Source organism: Lagenorhynchus albirostris, chromosome 7, assembly GCF_949774975.1.
Source record: "Lagenorhynchus albirostris chromosome 7, mLagAlb1.1, whole genome shotgun sequence".
NCBI lineage: Eukaryota > Metazoa > Chordata > Mammalia > Artiodactyla > Delphinidae > Lagenorhynchus > Lagenorhynchus albirostris.
The window spans coordinates 36,594,357-36,607,897 of NC_083101.1; the positions used below are offsets into that span (position 1 = coordinate 36,594,357).

A 13,541-nucleotide genomic window follows, 5' to 3' on the forward strand; every position below is an offset into this window, starting at 1 on the left:
TATAGCAAAGTGATTCAGTTATATATATATATATATATATTATTTTTCTTTATATATATATATTCTTTTTCAGATTCTTCTCCCTTATAGGTTATTACAAAATACTGAGTATAGTTCCTTGTGCTATACAGTAGGTCCTTGTACTTTATCCTAGATCTTAAGCAAACCATTCACAAAATGTTTTAGGAACAGGCCCTAATGACTATATTTACTAAGTCTTTCACTCATCAAACATTTTTGGAATACCTATTGCATATTAGGATTATGCTAATCCCTGAAGAGGAGAAAAAGAGGAGAGAGGAGATAAGAAAAGAGAGGTACAAAGAAGAATAAACTCCTCAAGGAGAGCAAGGTCTAACAGAATATAAAACAAGTACACAAATTAAAATATACAAATAGAATTGTGCATTGAAGATATGCAATGTTTCTTGAACTAAGTTCCATAAGAGAAGTACAAATAAAGGTCTACAGAAATTTGTAGTAAGGATAAATTACTATCAGCTGGAGAAATCTGGGAAGATTCCATAGGAATGACTGGTATTTGAGAGGGGCTAAGAAGGACAGGCAGTGGGCGAGTGGAGATGGAAGAGTATTTTCAGCAGAGGAGGAAAAGCATTTAACATGTGGGGGTGATGGGCAAAAGGAAGTGGTGGGAAAGAAAACTAAAGATAGGCTATAGGTAGAGATCATGAAAGGTCTGAACCAAAACCAGAGAGTCATTATGATGAAAGAAACTTACTTGCAAATAATACTTCCCCGGGATTTACTATGACAAGGTTTAATCTGCAGTGAACAAGCTATTGCTTTCCACATTTCTGGCTGGCACTTTTTAATGTCAAGAACAGGTATGTTGATAAATGGCATCTTTATGCTTCCTTTCTCCCACAGCTTCATGTCATTCATGGCTCCTTGATCTGACTGAGCATTGCAACTCCTGAAAAGTTCTGTTGGTCTGAAGAGAAAAAAGTCCAGAAGGAATCAAGAGGCAATTACTTTCTACAGAGAAACAATGTGTAAAATCTTGACATGCTAATGCATCAGGAAAATCTGATTTTTTTTTTAAGGAAGAAAGTACATACAACCTATCAAAGATTGTCAGCTTTGAATATATGAAAATTCAATGTAGACACAGACACTAGCATTAAGACTCTAATTGCAATTTTTCTTTATAATATGGATTTTTGTGAGGCAGTTAAAAACTTTAAAACACTGTGGACAGGACTATCATCTCCAACTATACCATTTCTTTCATTTCACAAAATAAATATTAAAGTCCAAGTTTTAAAAATTGAGGTATTATTTATAAAAATAAAATTTACAGATTTTATGGTTAGTTTGATGTGATTTAACAAACATGTACCTTTACACAGGAATATCCAAATCAATAAAGAAGCATTTCCATCATGTCAGAAAGTTCCTTTGTGTCCCTGTCCAGTCAATGCCCTCCCTGCTGACTGCACCCCAGAGGCCACCACCATCTGTGCTTAGATCACCATCGATTAATTCTGCCTGTTGTAGAACTTCATATAAATGGAATCATACTATATGTATTCTTTTGGGTCTAGTGTCTTTAGCTAAATAATCTTCTTGAGATTTACTTATGTTGTTATACATACAAATTGTTCTTTTTATTGTTCAGTAGTATTCCATTAATAAATGTACCACAATTTGTTTATCTCAGTGGTTCCCAAACTTTTTGATCTCATGACTCATTTACATTCTTGAAATTATTAAGTTCTCAAAAAGTGTTTGTTTATGTGGGTTATATCCACCCCTACCCATCACACTGTAAATCAAAACTGAGAGATTTTTAAAGTACTTATTCATTTAAAATGATAATAAACCCATTACATGTTAAAGCAAAAATTAGTGAGAAGGGTAGATCTGTTTTATAGTTTTGAAAATCTATTTCATGTCTGGCTTTATAGAAGACAGCTGCATTTTCATATCTGCTCCTACATTCAATCTGTTGCTGTATCATGTCTTAAAGCAGCTGGAAAACTTCACTCTTCACTCTTTTAAGAATGTGAGTGAAATAGGCAAATAACATCTTAGTATTATTATAAAAATAGTTTTGATCTCAAGGGGTTTTGGGGACCGCAGACCACACTTTGAGAAATGCTGGTTTATTCATTCACTGTTTTATAGACATTAAGGTTGTTTCTAGTTTTCATATCTCTTTCCCCTGGCTATGAATGGCATTTTTGGGTCCTAACTTATTAAGAAACTGCCAAACTGTTTTCCAAAGTGGTCATACCATTTTACACTCTCACCAGCAATGTATGAAACTTCTAGTTGGTTTACATGCTTGTCAGTCTTCTAATTTTAACTATTTGGTATGAGGAGGCATCTCGTTGGGGTTTTTATTTGCATTTTGCATAACTAATGGTAATACACTTTTTCATATACTAAGTGGCTCTTTCGATGTCTTCTTTGATGAAGTGTCCTTGAAAATTTTTTGCCCATTTTTTAATTGGGTTGTTTGACTTTTTATTATGAGGCTGTGGGAGTTATTTATATATTCTGGATACAGGACCTCTGTCAAATGCACGTGTGTGTGTGTGTACATGTGTAATATATTGAATATTTTTTCTCAGACTGTGGCTTATCTTTTCAAATTTTAAATGGTGTCTTTTGGTGAACAAAAATGTTTACTGTTGAACTCTAGTTCATTAATTTTTTTCTTTTATAATTAGTGTATTTTGTGTCCTGCCTACAAAATCTCTGGCTATATCATGGCTATCAACATAGTCTCCTTTTTTTTTTTTTCTAGAAGCTTTTATTTTTAGCTTTTTTTTTTTTTTTTTTTTTTTTTGCGGTACGCGGGCCTCTCACTGTTGTGGCCTCTCCCGTTGCGGAGCACAGGCTCCGGACATGCAGGCTCAGCAGCCATGGCTCACGGGCCCAGCCGCTCTGCGGCATGTCGGATCCTCCCGGACCGGGGCACGAACCCGTGTCCCCTGCACTGGCAGGCGGACTCTCAAGCACTGCGCCACCAGGGAAGCCCTATTTTTAGCTTTTATGTTTAGTTCTACGACCCATCTTGAATTAATTTTTGTGGATGGTATGAGATGGAGGTTAAGGTTTTATTTTTTTTCATACAGATATTCAGTTGTTCCAGCATCATTTGTTGATAAGATGTTTCTTTTTGCACTGAATTGCCTTGCTGCCTTTGTTGAAAATCAATTTATATGTGTGGGTCTATTCTTGCCTATTTTCTCATTGATCTATTTGTCTAAACTTATGCCAATATTATATTGATTTAATTTCTTTTTAAAATTAAAAAAATTTTATTTATTTATTATTATATAATTTATTATTATTCTTTTTTGGCTGCACCACACGTCTTGTGGGATCTTAGGTTCCTTGACCAGGGACTGAACCTGGGCCCTCGGCAGTGAAAGCACAGAGTCCTACCCACTGGACCACCAGGGAATTGCTACATTGACTTAATTTCTATTGCTTTATAATAAGTCTTGAAATCATGTACTGTAAGTTCTCCAAATTTATTCCTTAAAAAAAATTGTTTTAGTTCTTCTAGGTTATTTGTCTTTTCATATGAATTTTAGAATTAGTCTGGCACTTTCTATTTTAAAAAGCTGGTTGGGATTTTGATTGAGATTGCACGGAATCTAGAGATTGGTTTCAGGAGAATTAACATCTTAACAATATTGAGTCTTCTAATCCATGAACATGGTACTTCTCTCCATTTAACTTCTCTCTTCAAAGTTTCCTGGTTCCTAGTGTAGAGTTCTTGCACATCTTTTTGTTAATCTCTAAGTATTTCATATTTTTGATGCAATTGTGTATATTTTTTTTTATAAATTTCATTTTCTAATTGTTTGTTGCTAATATACAGAAATACAATTGGCTTTTGTATGTTAAAGTTGTACCCTGTGACTCTGTTAAATTCAAGGATTTAAGGGGAGCTTGTATGCAGATCGTTGGGGCATCTCCTTTTGTGGTTCCCTCCTTTCTGAGATTTTCCAATTTCATATCCAGCCACTCTGGCAGCCACAAACTGTGATCTCTTAACTTCTCAGCCCAAGACTGCTGCTTTTTGCTTGAATTCTATATGCCATGTCAGGGGACTGAGAGTGCCCATGAAGAAAAAACTGGATAAATGTGGCCCCCACTCAGTGTGGCTTCTATCTTTCATGAGATGTACTTCCTCCTGCTTTTGGTCACTCTCAAATGGCTTCAAAACAATTATGTTTTTATATTTTGTGCAGAGCTCATAATTGGTACTGACAGGAGTGGCAGTCTGATACAAACTGCTCCACCATTACCAGAAGCTAGAACTATGTGCAAATTTAACTTGAAACATTTCATAGACTTCAAATTTGCTCAACCTCTAAGCCAGGTCCTTATTGGCTAACACTAGTTGTAAAGATACCTCAATTTTCTTACTCAAAATAATAATCTGAATACTTTTAAGAGGATCGGATGTGTGTTAGCTTGAGGTGAGTATCCTCTGAACTTCCTTCTGCCTCAACTGAATGATTCTCTTCCTTTTTGTGTTCTTGATCTCTGGGCTGCAGCTCATAAAACCAGCCAGTCTCCTTTTCTTTAGAAACTCTCCCTCTCTGGCTTCTCTGATATGGCATTCTCTATGCTTCTGGATGCCCTTTTTCTGTTTTCTTCATTGCTTCTTCAGCCATTAATTCAGTTCTTGGCCCTTATTTTTCATACCTTAACTGATATCTCAGGGAAACACCTATTCAAATTGCTTCTGTAAAGAAAGTTTTTGTATGAAATAGGGGACTCACTGAGTGGGAACTTCAACCAATCTGAAGGTCTTTCAAAACAAATTGTCCGGGCTTCCCTGGTGGCGCAGTGGTTGAGAGTCTGCCTGCCGTTGCAGGGGACACGGGTTCGTGCCCCGGTCCGGGAAGATCCCACATGCCGCCGAGCGACTGGGCCCATGAGCCATGGCTGCTGAGCCTGCGCATCCTGAGCCTGTGCTCCGCAGCGGAAGAGGCCGCAACAGTGAAAGGCCCGCGTACCACAAAAACAAAAACAAAAAAACCACAAATTGACCGTAAGAGGGCATTTGGATGAGCAAATTGCTCACAGTGTTTTATTCTGCAGTGAATTATTTCCACTGGTGGTGCAGCAGAAGGGAGAGGGGAAGAATGGTAGACTGAAGGCAGAGGAGACTCTTTGAGTTCTAGAAGTTTGAAGTATCTCGAGATTAGAAGGGACTTTGTTACAGTGCTTCCTTTCCCAGGGGTGATTTACAAGATAGAATATAGCATTTAAAGATGAAATGATAAAGGTATACTACTTCCTTTTAACTTAGCAGGAACAAAATCAGAGTAAAATGATCTTTTCACTTATTTAAAAACAAGGCAATTAATGATAAAATACTTCTATTCCACGTATAGTAATTTGCTCCTACCTGTTGTTAAAATTAGTACAGTAAGTAAGATTTCTACAGCCCAACTGGCAAGGTTCCCGAACATCTGCTAAACAGGTCAACATGGACACTTCCACTGGATTATATTCACAAAAGCGATCAAACTCTTGCCAACTCTGTGTATTGCCCCAGCTCATGCTATAAAGTTTAGTGCACAGTTCCCTGAAACAAAAGAACAAATGAAGAAACGTACAGATGAGCCAAATGAATAAATATTTGATTTGCATAAAACGTGAACTCTATGAACTGTACTTTAGAACATAAACGAAAAAAAAAGTACAAAAACCAAAAGACTAAGATCTATCTTCTAGAATTTAGAGCCTGAAAAAGTCATCTTTTATATGAAAAAGTTAGCTTTATTATCCATCTCTTTCCTTTTTGCTATGGTTTCTAGAAAGCTCAGTGCTAAATTTAATGTTTAATTATAGTATTGTACATCCTTATTCTTGGCACAATTATTCCCCTTTATATTTCTGATCTCTCTTTTACCTTTACTTGAAGTAAGGTAAAGCATATGGTGTTGCCTCCACAAAGATATAGTCCACTATATTTATACTTCAATCACAGGAGGCAAAACTGTGACATGATCCTCAGACTCCTTTTTTTTTTTTTTTTTTTTGCGGTACGTGGGTCTCTCACTGTTGTGGCCTCTCCCGTTGCGGAGCACAGGCTCCAGATGCAGGCTCAGCGGACATGGCTCAGGGGCCCAGCCGCTCCGTGGCACGTGGGATCTTCCCGGACCGGGGCACGAACCCGCGTCCCCTGCACTGGCAGGCGGACTCTCAACCACTGCGCCACCAGGGAAGCCCCAGACTCCTTTTAAAAAGCATATAGACTTAGGGTTCACTGGATTCTCCCTGAAAAAGTATCCCCAAGACACTTATATTCCTTAAGATATACCAAGATAGCCTACATGTAAAGGCTTTATGAATTCCAAAGCTGCTATAAACTATTGTATATAGTAATATATACTATATATATATATATATCTCTCTATACACTATTGTAGTACATATGCATTTTTATTTCAGTACTCGATGATTATAAAGCAACTTCAGTGCATATATAAAGCTAAAATAACATCAGTATCATTTCCAAAGTGCTTTCACACATCATATTCATTAGTTTAATTTTTAACATTTATAAATGTAATAAAAGTGTCAAAAAAAGTAACACATAATATAAAATTTTAATACTACCGGAATATGCAAAATCACAAGTAGAAATTCTCCACCCCTGTCACATTTTGACTCTCATAATTACCCCTATGAGGAGGGTATCTTTACTTTTATAAGTTTGCTCATTCACTCTACCAGCATTTATTGAGTGCCTGTTTTGTGTGAGGCCCTGTTGAAGGCAATGGAAATGCAGTGGTGAATAAAAGAGACAAAGTCCCTGCTCTCAATTGAGCTTACACATGATGGGGATGAGAAAGCTGATATCAAGATCCATTAGGTAGGGACTTCGCTGGAGGTGCAGTGGTTGAGAGTCTGCCTGCCAATGCAGGGGACACAGGTTTGAGCCCTGGTCCAGGAAGATCCCACACGCTGCGGTGCAACTAAGCCTGTGCACCACAACTACTGAGCCTGTGCTCTAGAGCCCGTGAGCCACAACTACTGAGCCCACGTGCCACAACTACTGAGCCTCTGTGCCTAGAGCCTGTGCTCCACAACAAGAGAAGCCACAGCAATGAGAAACCCGCGCACCGCAAAAAAGAGTAGCCCTGCTTGCCACAACTAGAGAAAGCCTGCACGCAGCAACTAAGACCCAACGCAGCCATAAAAAAAAAAAAAAAAAAATCCATTAGGTACCTTGATCTGGAAATCAGTCCTTTCTTTAGTCCTAACTTTCTGAATGACCTTGGACAGATTGTTTAACATCTCAGAGTTAGTTTTCTATATATATACAAGAATTATACAAATTGACATCAGTCATAAGATGATACCAGTCATCTTGTAAGGTTTCATGAGGATGAAACAAGATGAAAGTGAAAGCATTCAGTAAACCATAAAACCTTACATCAAGGTAAGAGGTGCCACGTTTCTTGCTGAAATTCTTCTGGGAATACACAGCCAGTCCTATCTCCAGTGACTACAGGGCATAAACTCTTTTGTAGACATTCAAAGAAGTACTCAGCATCCCTCCCATATGTACATTTATTAATTCCTATCAGCAATACAATTTCCTGAATTATAGGGCCAACTTAACTTCTCTTTTAGCCCTTCTGTTAATTTTCTTTGGATGTTTTCCAGATTTTTTCATATCTTTGATAAAGTCTGATGAGCTATTCTAGGCACAAGTTTTTGCTAAAGTCCATCCAATTTAGAAACCAGAGGAAAGATCGTTTCACTCCTCGTATGTCATATTCATTTCAGGATATTCTAGTAATATGTGGTACCTTTTCACCCAAAATATCTCTAATAAAGCAAACTTCTGTTTCACCTGTGTTAAACCTTTACCTTATCTCCATTTATTCTTATCTCTAGATTGTGTTTCCTCCAACCTACACAAATAGTATTGCCAATTTTTTATCCCTAGGTGTATCATCCAAATGAATGCCAATACACTGCTGTCTAACTTTGGATATAAGTGCCAGCCCAGGTTATTCACCAACACATGCAAAAAGTTGATTAAGTTCAAAGTTTCACAATTTAACAAAAAGAATATCCCTTAGGTGTCTGGTCAAAACATCTCCTAAATTGTAAGCTTACTTGACGATAACCTCGAGGGTAGAATTCATATTGCATCATCTTTAAATATTTATTGCCCTGCCAATGCTAAACCTCCACACCGCAAAACACAGTGCTTTTAGCTCAATGTACAAAAACAATGTTCTATATATACATCATGCTCAATAAATATCTGCTGGATGAAAGAATGATTTTATATCTTCTAGACTCTTAAGACTACACAGTGCAAGAACATAACACACATTTGCTAGACTTAAATTCATTAATTAAAATGCTATTTTCTACTGTTTTTAATAAAGGAAAATGAGGTACTGACCTACACGTTGAAGTGTTTGCTTTAGAACAACAGTGCAATTTAGCGCCATCAAGGCCTGTAGAGGGAGGAGGGTGTACAGTGACTCCAGGGTGAACAGATTGTGAGCTTTCAAGAAAACACTGCCAAAGTGGATCCTGAGGCAAAGGCTGGGTCTTACAACCCTCGATGAGGCCATCAACAATCTCCATTTCTGTTTTCTTAGACATCAGAATTCTCTTGCAGGCATTTTGGCAAGCATGATCTTCAGCTCTGTCACAGCAATATAAACCTACATTTTCAGAATATAAGTGGCTTAATTAGCTGGTTTTATGTCATGCATTGCTCAGACAAAAGGACCCAGTGGTGTACTGGAATCTGTCACTACTCTTGAGTCATGTCAATTTCTCCAGTATACTAAGCCTACCAAATTCTCTCTCCATTACTTTGCAATATAGCAAATAAGTGAAAAGCTAAAGGTAGACTAGGTATTTATTCCCAGATTCACCACTGTGCCCAATCATGGGATCTCCAGCACTATTCCTAGATAAATGAAAGGTCCTCTTACACCTAAGAGGTCCTTACATGCAAGGCATTTTATGTTCCTGGAAAGGGTATTGTAGATCAAACTGGAATTATTTCATGCTAGAAACAGCTACATAAAAGGGATTATGTTCTTGACATAACGAGAAAGATGACTAATTTTAATAGCAATAACCACAAATACTGTATTTCATTATATTCTGGGATATAAAGCTTTTACAAATCTGTGCAAATGAATTAATCTAAGTAGTAATTTAAATAATACAATTAAAAACTCTGACAAGATATCAGTTTGCTTCTGCCCTTACTTTTCTATAAAAAATCAGAAAGCAAGAGAACACTTTCAACAAGTCTATAGGATTCAGAGGGCTTCTTTGAAGTAGTTTTCTTAGGAGTTTGACTTCTTAAGAAGCTTATTCAGGCATATCTGTTATCTGTCTGTAGCTTTCTTTTCCGGATTTCCTATGTATTAGCACAGACATTTGAGATGGTTGTTCTACCCTTAAAACATTTTTCCGCCTTTTTTTTTTTTTTTTGAGCTGCTATCTGTCAACATTGTTTCAGCAGCACCTCTCTATAGCCTAAATGTCAGTGAACACAGATCTGCCTTTAAAATGAATGAAGGTTATTATGGCAAATGCTTCACCCTCTGATTTTCATCACACAACCACACAAATGTCATACGCCTTAGAGTTCTGCTTTAGATTCTGGCCAAACAAGGCACATAGCACTGCTTCTGAGTTTACAAAAACAAGTCGCTCAATATCCCAGTGTAAATCAAAACATTGGCATCTGGCTTCTGAGTCTTACAAGTCTCTTGCCAGTTTTGCTTAATTAGTCAGTTCTTAAAGTCTGATCATCTCTAAATGAACAAAGTGGATTATAGGCTTTCCAAAGCTGAGATTTTGAAGACCCCATAACATGCAAGTTCATTAGGAGGCCCTAATTTTTTAAAAGTATCAGGATCTCATTTATATTGATGTTTTTATTATAAAAGTAATAAATTTCATTGGTAAAATTCAAACATTACACATCCATATAATGTGGAATAGGTATATAACTAAAAATGTACCTTACTATACACATTTAGTTCTGACACTTGCTTTTTTTTTGCTTATTACATCTTGGACTTCTATAAACATACATCTTTTTTTTTTTTGTATTTAAGTATAGTTGATTTACAATATTGTGTTAGTTTCACATGCACAGCAAAGTAATTCGGTTATACATATATATGTTGGGTTTTTTTATTCTTTTCCATATGTTGTCACAAGATATTCAATATAGCTCCCTGTACTATACAGTAAATCTTTGTTGTTTACCTATTTTGTATGTGGTAGTGTACATCTTAATCCATACTTCTAATTTATCCCTCACCCCACCCCCCTTCCCCCTTGGTAACCATAAGTTTGTTTTCTATGTCTGTGAGTCTATCTGTTTTGTAAAAAGTTCATTTGTATTATTTTTCAGATTCCACATATGTGATATCATTTAGTATTTGTCTTTGTCTGACTTACTTCACTTAGTATGATAATCTCCACTCCATCCATGTTACAGCAAATGGTATTATTTCATTCTTTTTTATGGCTGAGTAATATATTCCATTGTGTGTGTGTGTGAGTGTGTGTGTGTGTGTGTGTGTGTATGTCACATCTTCTTTATCCATTCATCTGTTGATGAACACTTGGGTTGTTTCCATTCCTTGGCTATTTTTTTTTTAAATAAATCTTATTTAATTATTTTTGGCTGCATTTGGTCTTCATTGCTGCGCATGGGCTTTCTCTAGTTGCGGCGAGCAGGGGCTACTCTTCGTTGCGGTACACGGACTTCTCAATGTGGTGGCTTCTCTTGTTGTTGAGCACGGGCTCTAGGTGTGGGGGCTTCAGTAGTTGTGCCACGAGGGCTTCAGCAGTTGTGGCTCGTGGGCTCTAGAGCACAGGCTCAGTAGTTGTGGCACATGGGCTTAGTTGCTCTGCAGCACGTGGGATCTTCCTGGACAAGGGCTCGAACCTGTGTCCCCTGCATTGTCAGGCGGATTCTTAACCACTGTGCCACCAGGGAAGCCCCATGCCTTGGTTATTGTAAACAGTGCTGCTATGAACATTGGGGTGCATGTATCTTTTTAAATTAGTTTTCATCTTTTCCAGAAATATACCCAAGAGTGGGATTGATGGATCATATGGTAACTTTATTTGTAGTTTTTTAAGGAACCTCCATACTGTTCTCCATAGTGGCTGTACCAATTTACATTCCCACCAACAGTGTCAGTGGGCTCCCTTTTCTCCACATCCTCTTCAGCATTTATTTGTAGACTTTTTGATGACAGCCATTCTGACTAGTGTGAGGTGTAGTTCTTTTCCTTCTCTCATTGTAGTTTTCTTTTTTTTATTTATTTTTAAAATTTATTTTTGAATTTTATTTCTTTATACAGCAGGTTCTTACTAGTTATCCATTTTATACATAATAGTGTATGTATGTCAATCCTAATCTCCCAATTCATCACACTATCCCCCATCCCCCGCCACTTTCCCCCCTTGGTGTCCATACGTTTGTTCTCTACATCTGTGACTCTATTTCTGCCCTGCAAACCAGTTCTTCTGTACCATTTTGCTAGGTTCCACATACATGTGTTAATATACGATATTTGTTTTTCTCTTTCTGACTTATTTCACTCAGTATGACAGTCTCTAGATCCCTCCATGTCTCTACAAATGACCCAATTTCATTCCTTTTTACGGCTGAGTAATATTCCATTGTATATATGTACCACATCTTCTTTATCCATTCGTCTGTCGATGGGCATTTAGGTTGCTTCCATGAGCTTGTTATTGTATATAGTGCTGCAATGAACATTGGGGTGCATGTGTCTTTTTGAATTAAGGTTTTCTCTGGGTATATGACCAGTAGTGGGATTGCTGGGTCATATGGTAATTCTATTTTTAGTTTTTTAAGGAACCTCCATACTGTTCTCCATAGTGGCTGTATCAACTTACATTCCCACCAACAGTGCAAGAGGGTTCCCTTTTCTCCACACCCTCTCCAGCATTTGTTGTTTGTAGATTTTCTGATGATGCCCATTCTAACTGGTGTGAGGTGATACCTCATTATAGTTTTGATTTGCATTTCTCTAATAATTAGTGATGTTGAGCAGCTTTTTTTTCTTTTTTTTTTCGGTATGTGGGCCTCTCACTGTTGTGGCCTCTCCCGTTGCGGAGCACAGCCTCCGGACGCGCAGGCTCAGCAGCCATGGCTCACGGGCCCAGCCGCTCCGCGGCATGGGGAATCTTCCCAGACTGGGGCATGAATCCGTGTCCCCTGCATCAGCAGGCGGACTCTCAACCACTGCGCCACCAGGGAAGCCCCTGAGCAGCTTTTCATGTGCTTCCTTGCCATCTTTATGTCTTCTTTGGAGAAATGTCTATTTAGGTTTTTAGCCCATTTTTGGATTGAGTTTTTTTTAAATATTGAGCTGCATGAGCTGTTTATATATTTTGGATATTAATCCTTTGTCCGTTGATTTGTTTGCAAATATTTTCTCCCATTCTGAGAGTTTTTTCATCTTGTTTGTAGTTTCCTTTGTGCAAAAGCTTTTAAGTTTCATTAGATCCCATTTGTTTATTTTTGCTTTTATTTCCATTACTCTAGGAGGTGGATCAAAAAAGATCTTCCTGTGATTTATGTAAAAGAGTGTTCTTCCTATGTTTTCCTCTAAGAGTTTTAGAGTGCCCAGTCTTACATTTAGGTCTCTAATCCATTTTGAGTTTATTTTTGTGTATGGTGTTAGGGAGTGTTCTAATTTCATTCTTTCACATGTAGCTGTCCAGTTTTCTCAGCACCACTTATTGAAGAGACTGTCTTTTCTCCATTGTGTATCCTTGCCTCCTTTGTCATAGATTAGTTGACCACAGGTGCGTGGGTTTATCTCTGGGCTTTCTATTCTGTTCCATTGATCTATATTTCTGTTTTTGTGCCAGTACCATATTGTCTTGATTACTGTAGCTTTGTAGTATAGTCTGAAGTCAGGGAGCCTGATTCCTCCAGATCCGTTTTCTTCCCTCAGTACTGCTTTGGCTATTTGGGGTCTTTTGTGTCCCCATACAAATTTTAAGATTTTTTGTTCTAGTTCTGTAAAAAATGCCATTGGTAATTTGATAGGGATTGCACTGAATCTGTAGATTGCTTTGGGTAGTATAGTCACGTTCACAATATTGATTCTTCCAATCCAAGAACATGGTATATTTCTCCATCTGTTTGTATCATCTTTAATTTCTTTCATCAGTGTCTCACAGTTTTCTGCATACAGGTCTTTTGTCTCCCTAGGTAGGTTTATTCCTAGGTATTTTATTCCTTTTGTTGCAATGGTAAATGGGAGTGTTTTCTTAATTTCTCTTTCAGATTTTTCATCATTAGTGTACAGGAATGCAAGAGATTTCTGTGCATTAATTTTTTCTTTTTTCTGAATTTTTGAGTTTTTTAAAATATATATCAGGTTCTTATTAGTTATGTGCATTAATTTTGTATCCTGAAACTTTACCAAATTCATTGATTAGCTCTAGTAGTTTTCTGGTGGCATCTTTAGGATTCTCTGTGTATAGTA

The 13,541-nt window shown here is 37.3% G+C and overlaps 1 protein-coding gene across 2 annotated transcripts in view; it reads right to left on the bottom strand.

Moving 5' to 3' along the window:
- The window catches only part of RECK (reversion inducing cysteine rich protein with kazal motifs), a 73,223-nt gene that overhangs the window by 22,151 nt on the left and 37,531 nt on the right, over window positions 1-13,541 (bottom strand). The window contains exons 8-10 of one of the 2 annotated variants that reach the window (XM_060153408.1): window positions 8,426-8,480; window positions 5,402-5,581; window positions 740-952 (exon numbers count right to left, since the gene is read on the bottom strand). In XM_060153408.1, coding sequence (XP_060009391.1) covers window positions 740-952; window positions 5,402-5,581; window positions 8,426-8,480 — 448 coding nt within the window. Of the gene's footprint in view, window positions 1-739; window positions 953-5,401; window positions 5,582-8,425; window positions 8,694-13,541 lie in introns of both variants that reach the window. The other variant, XM_060153407.1, reaches the window with a different exon arrangement.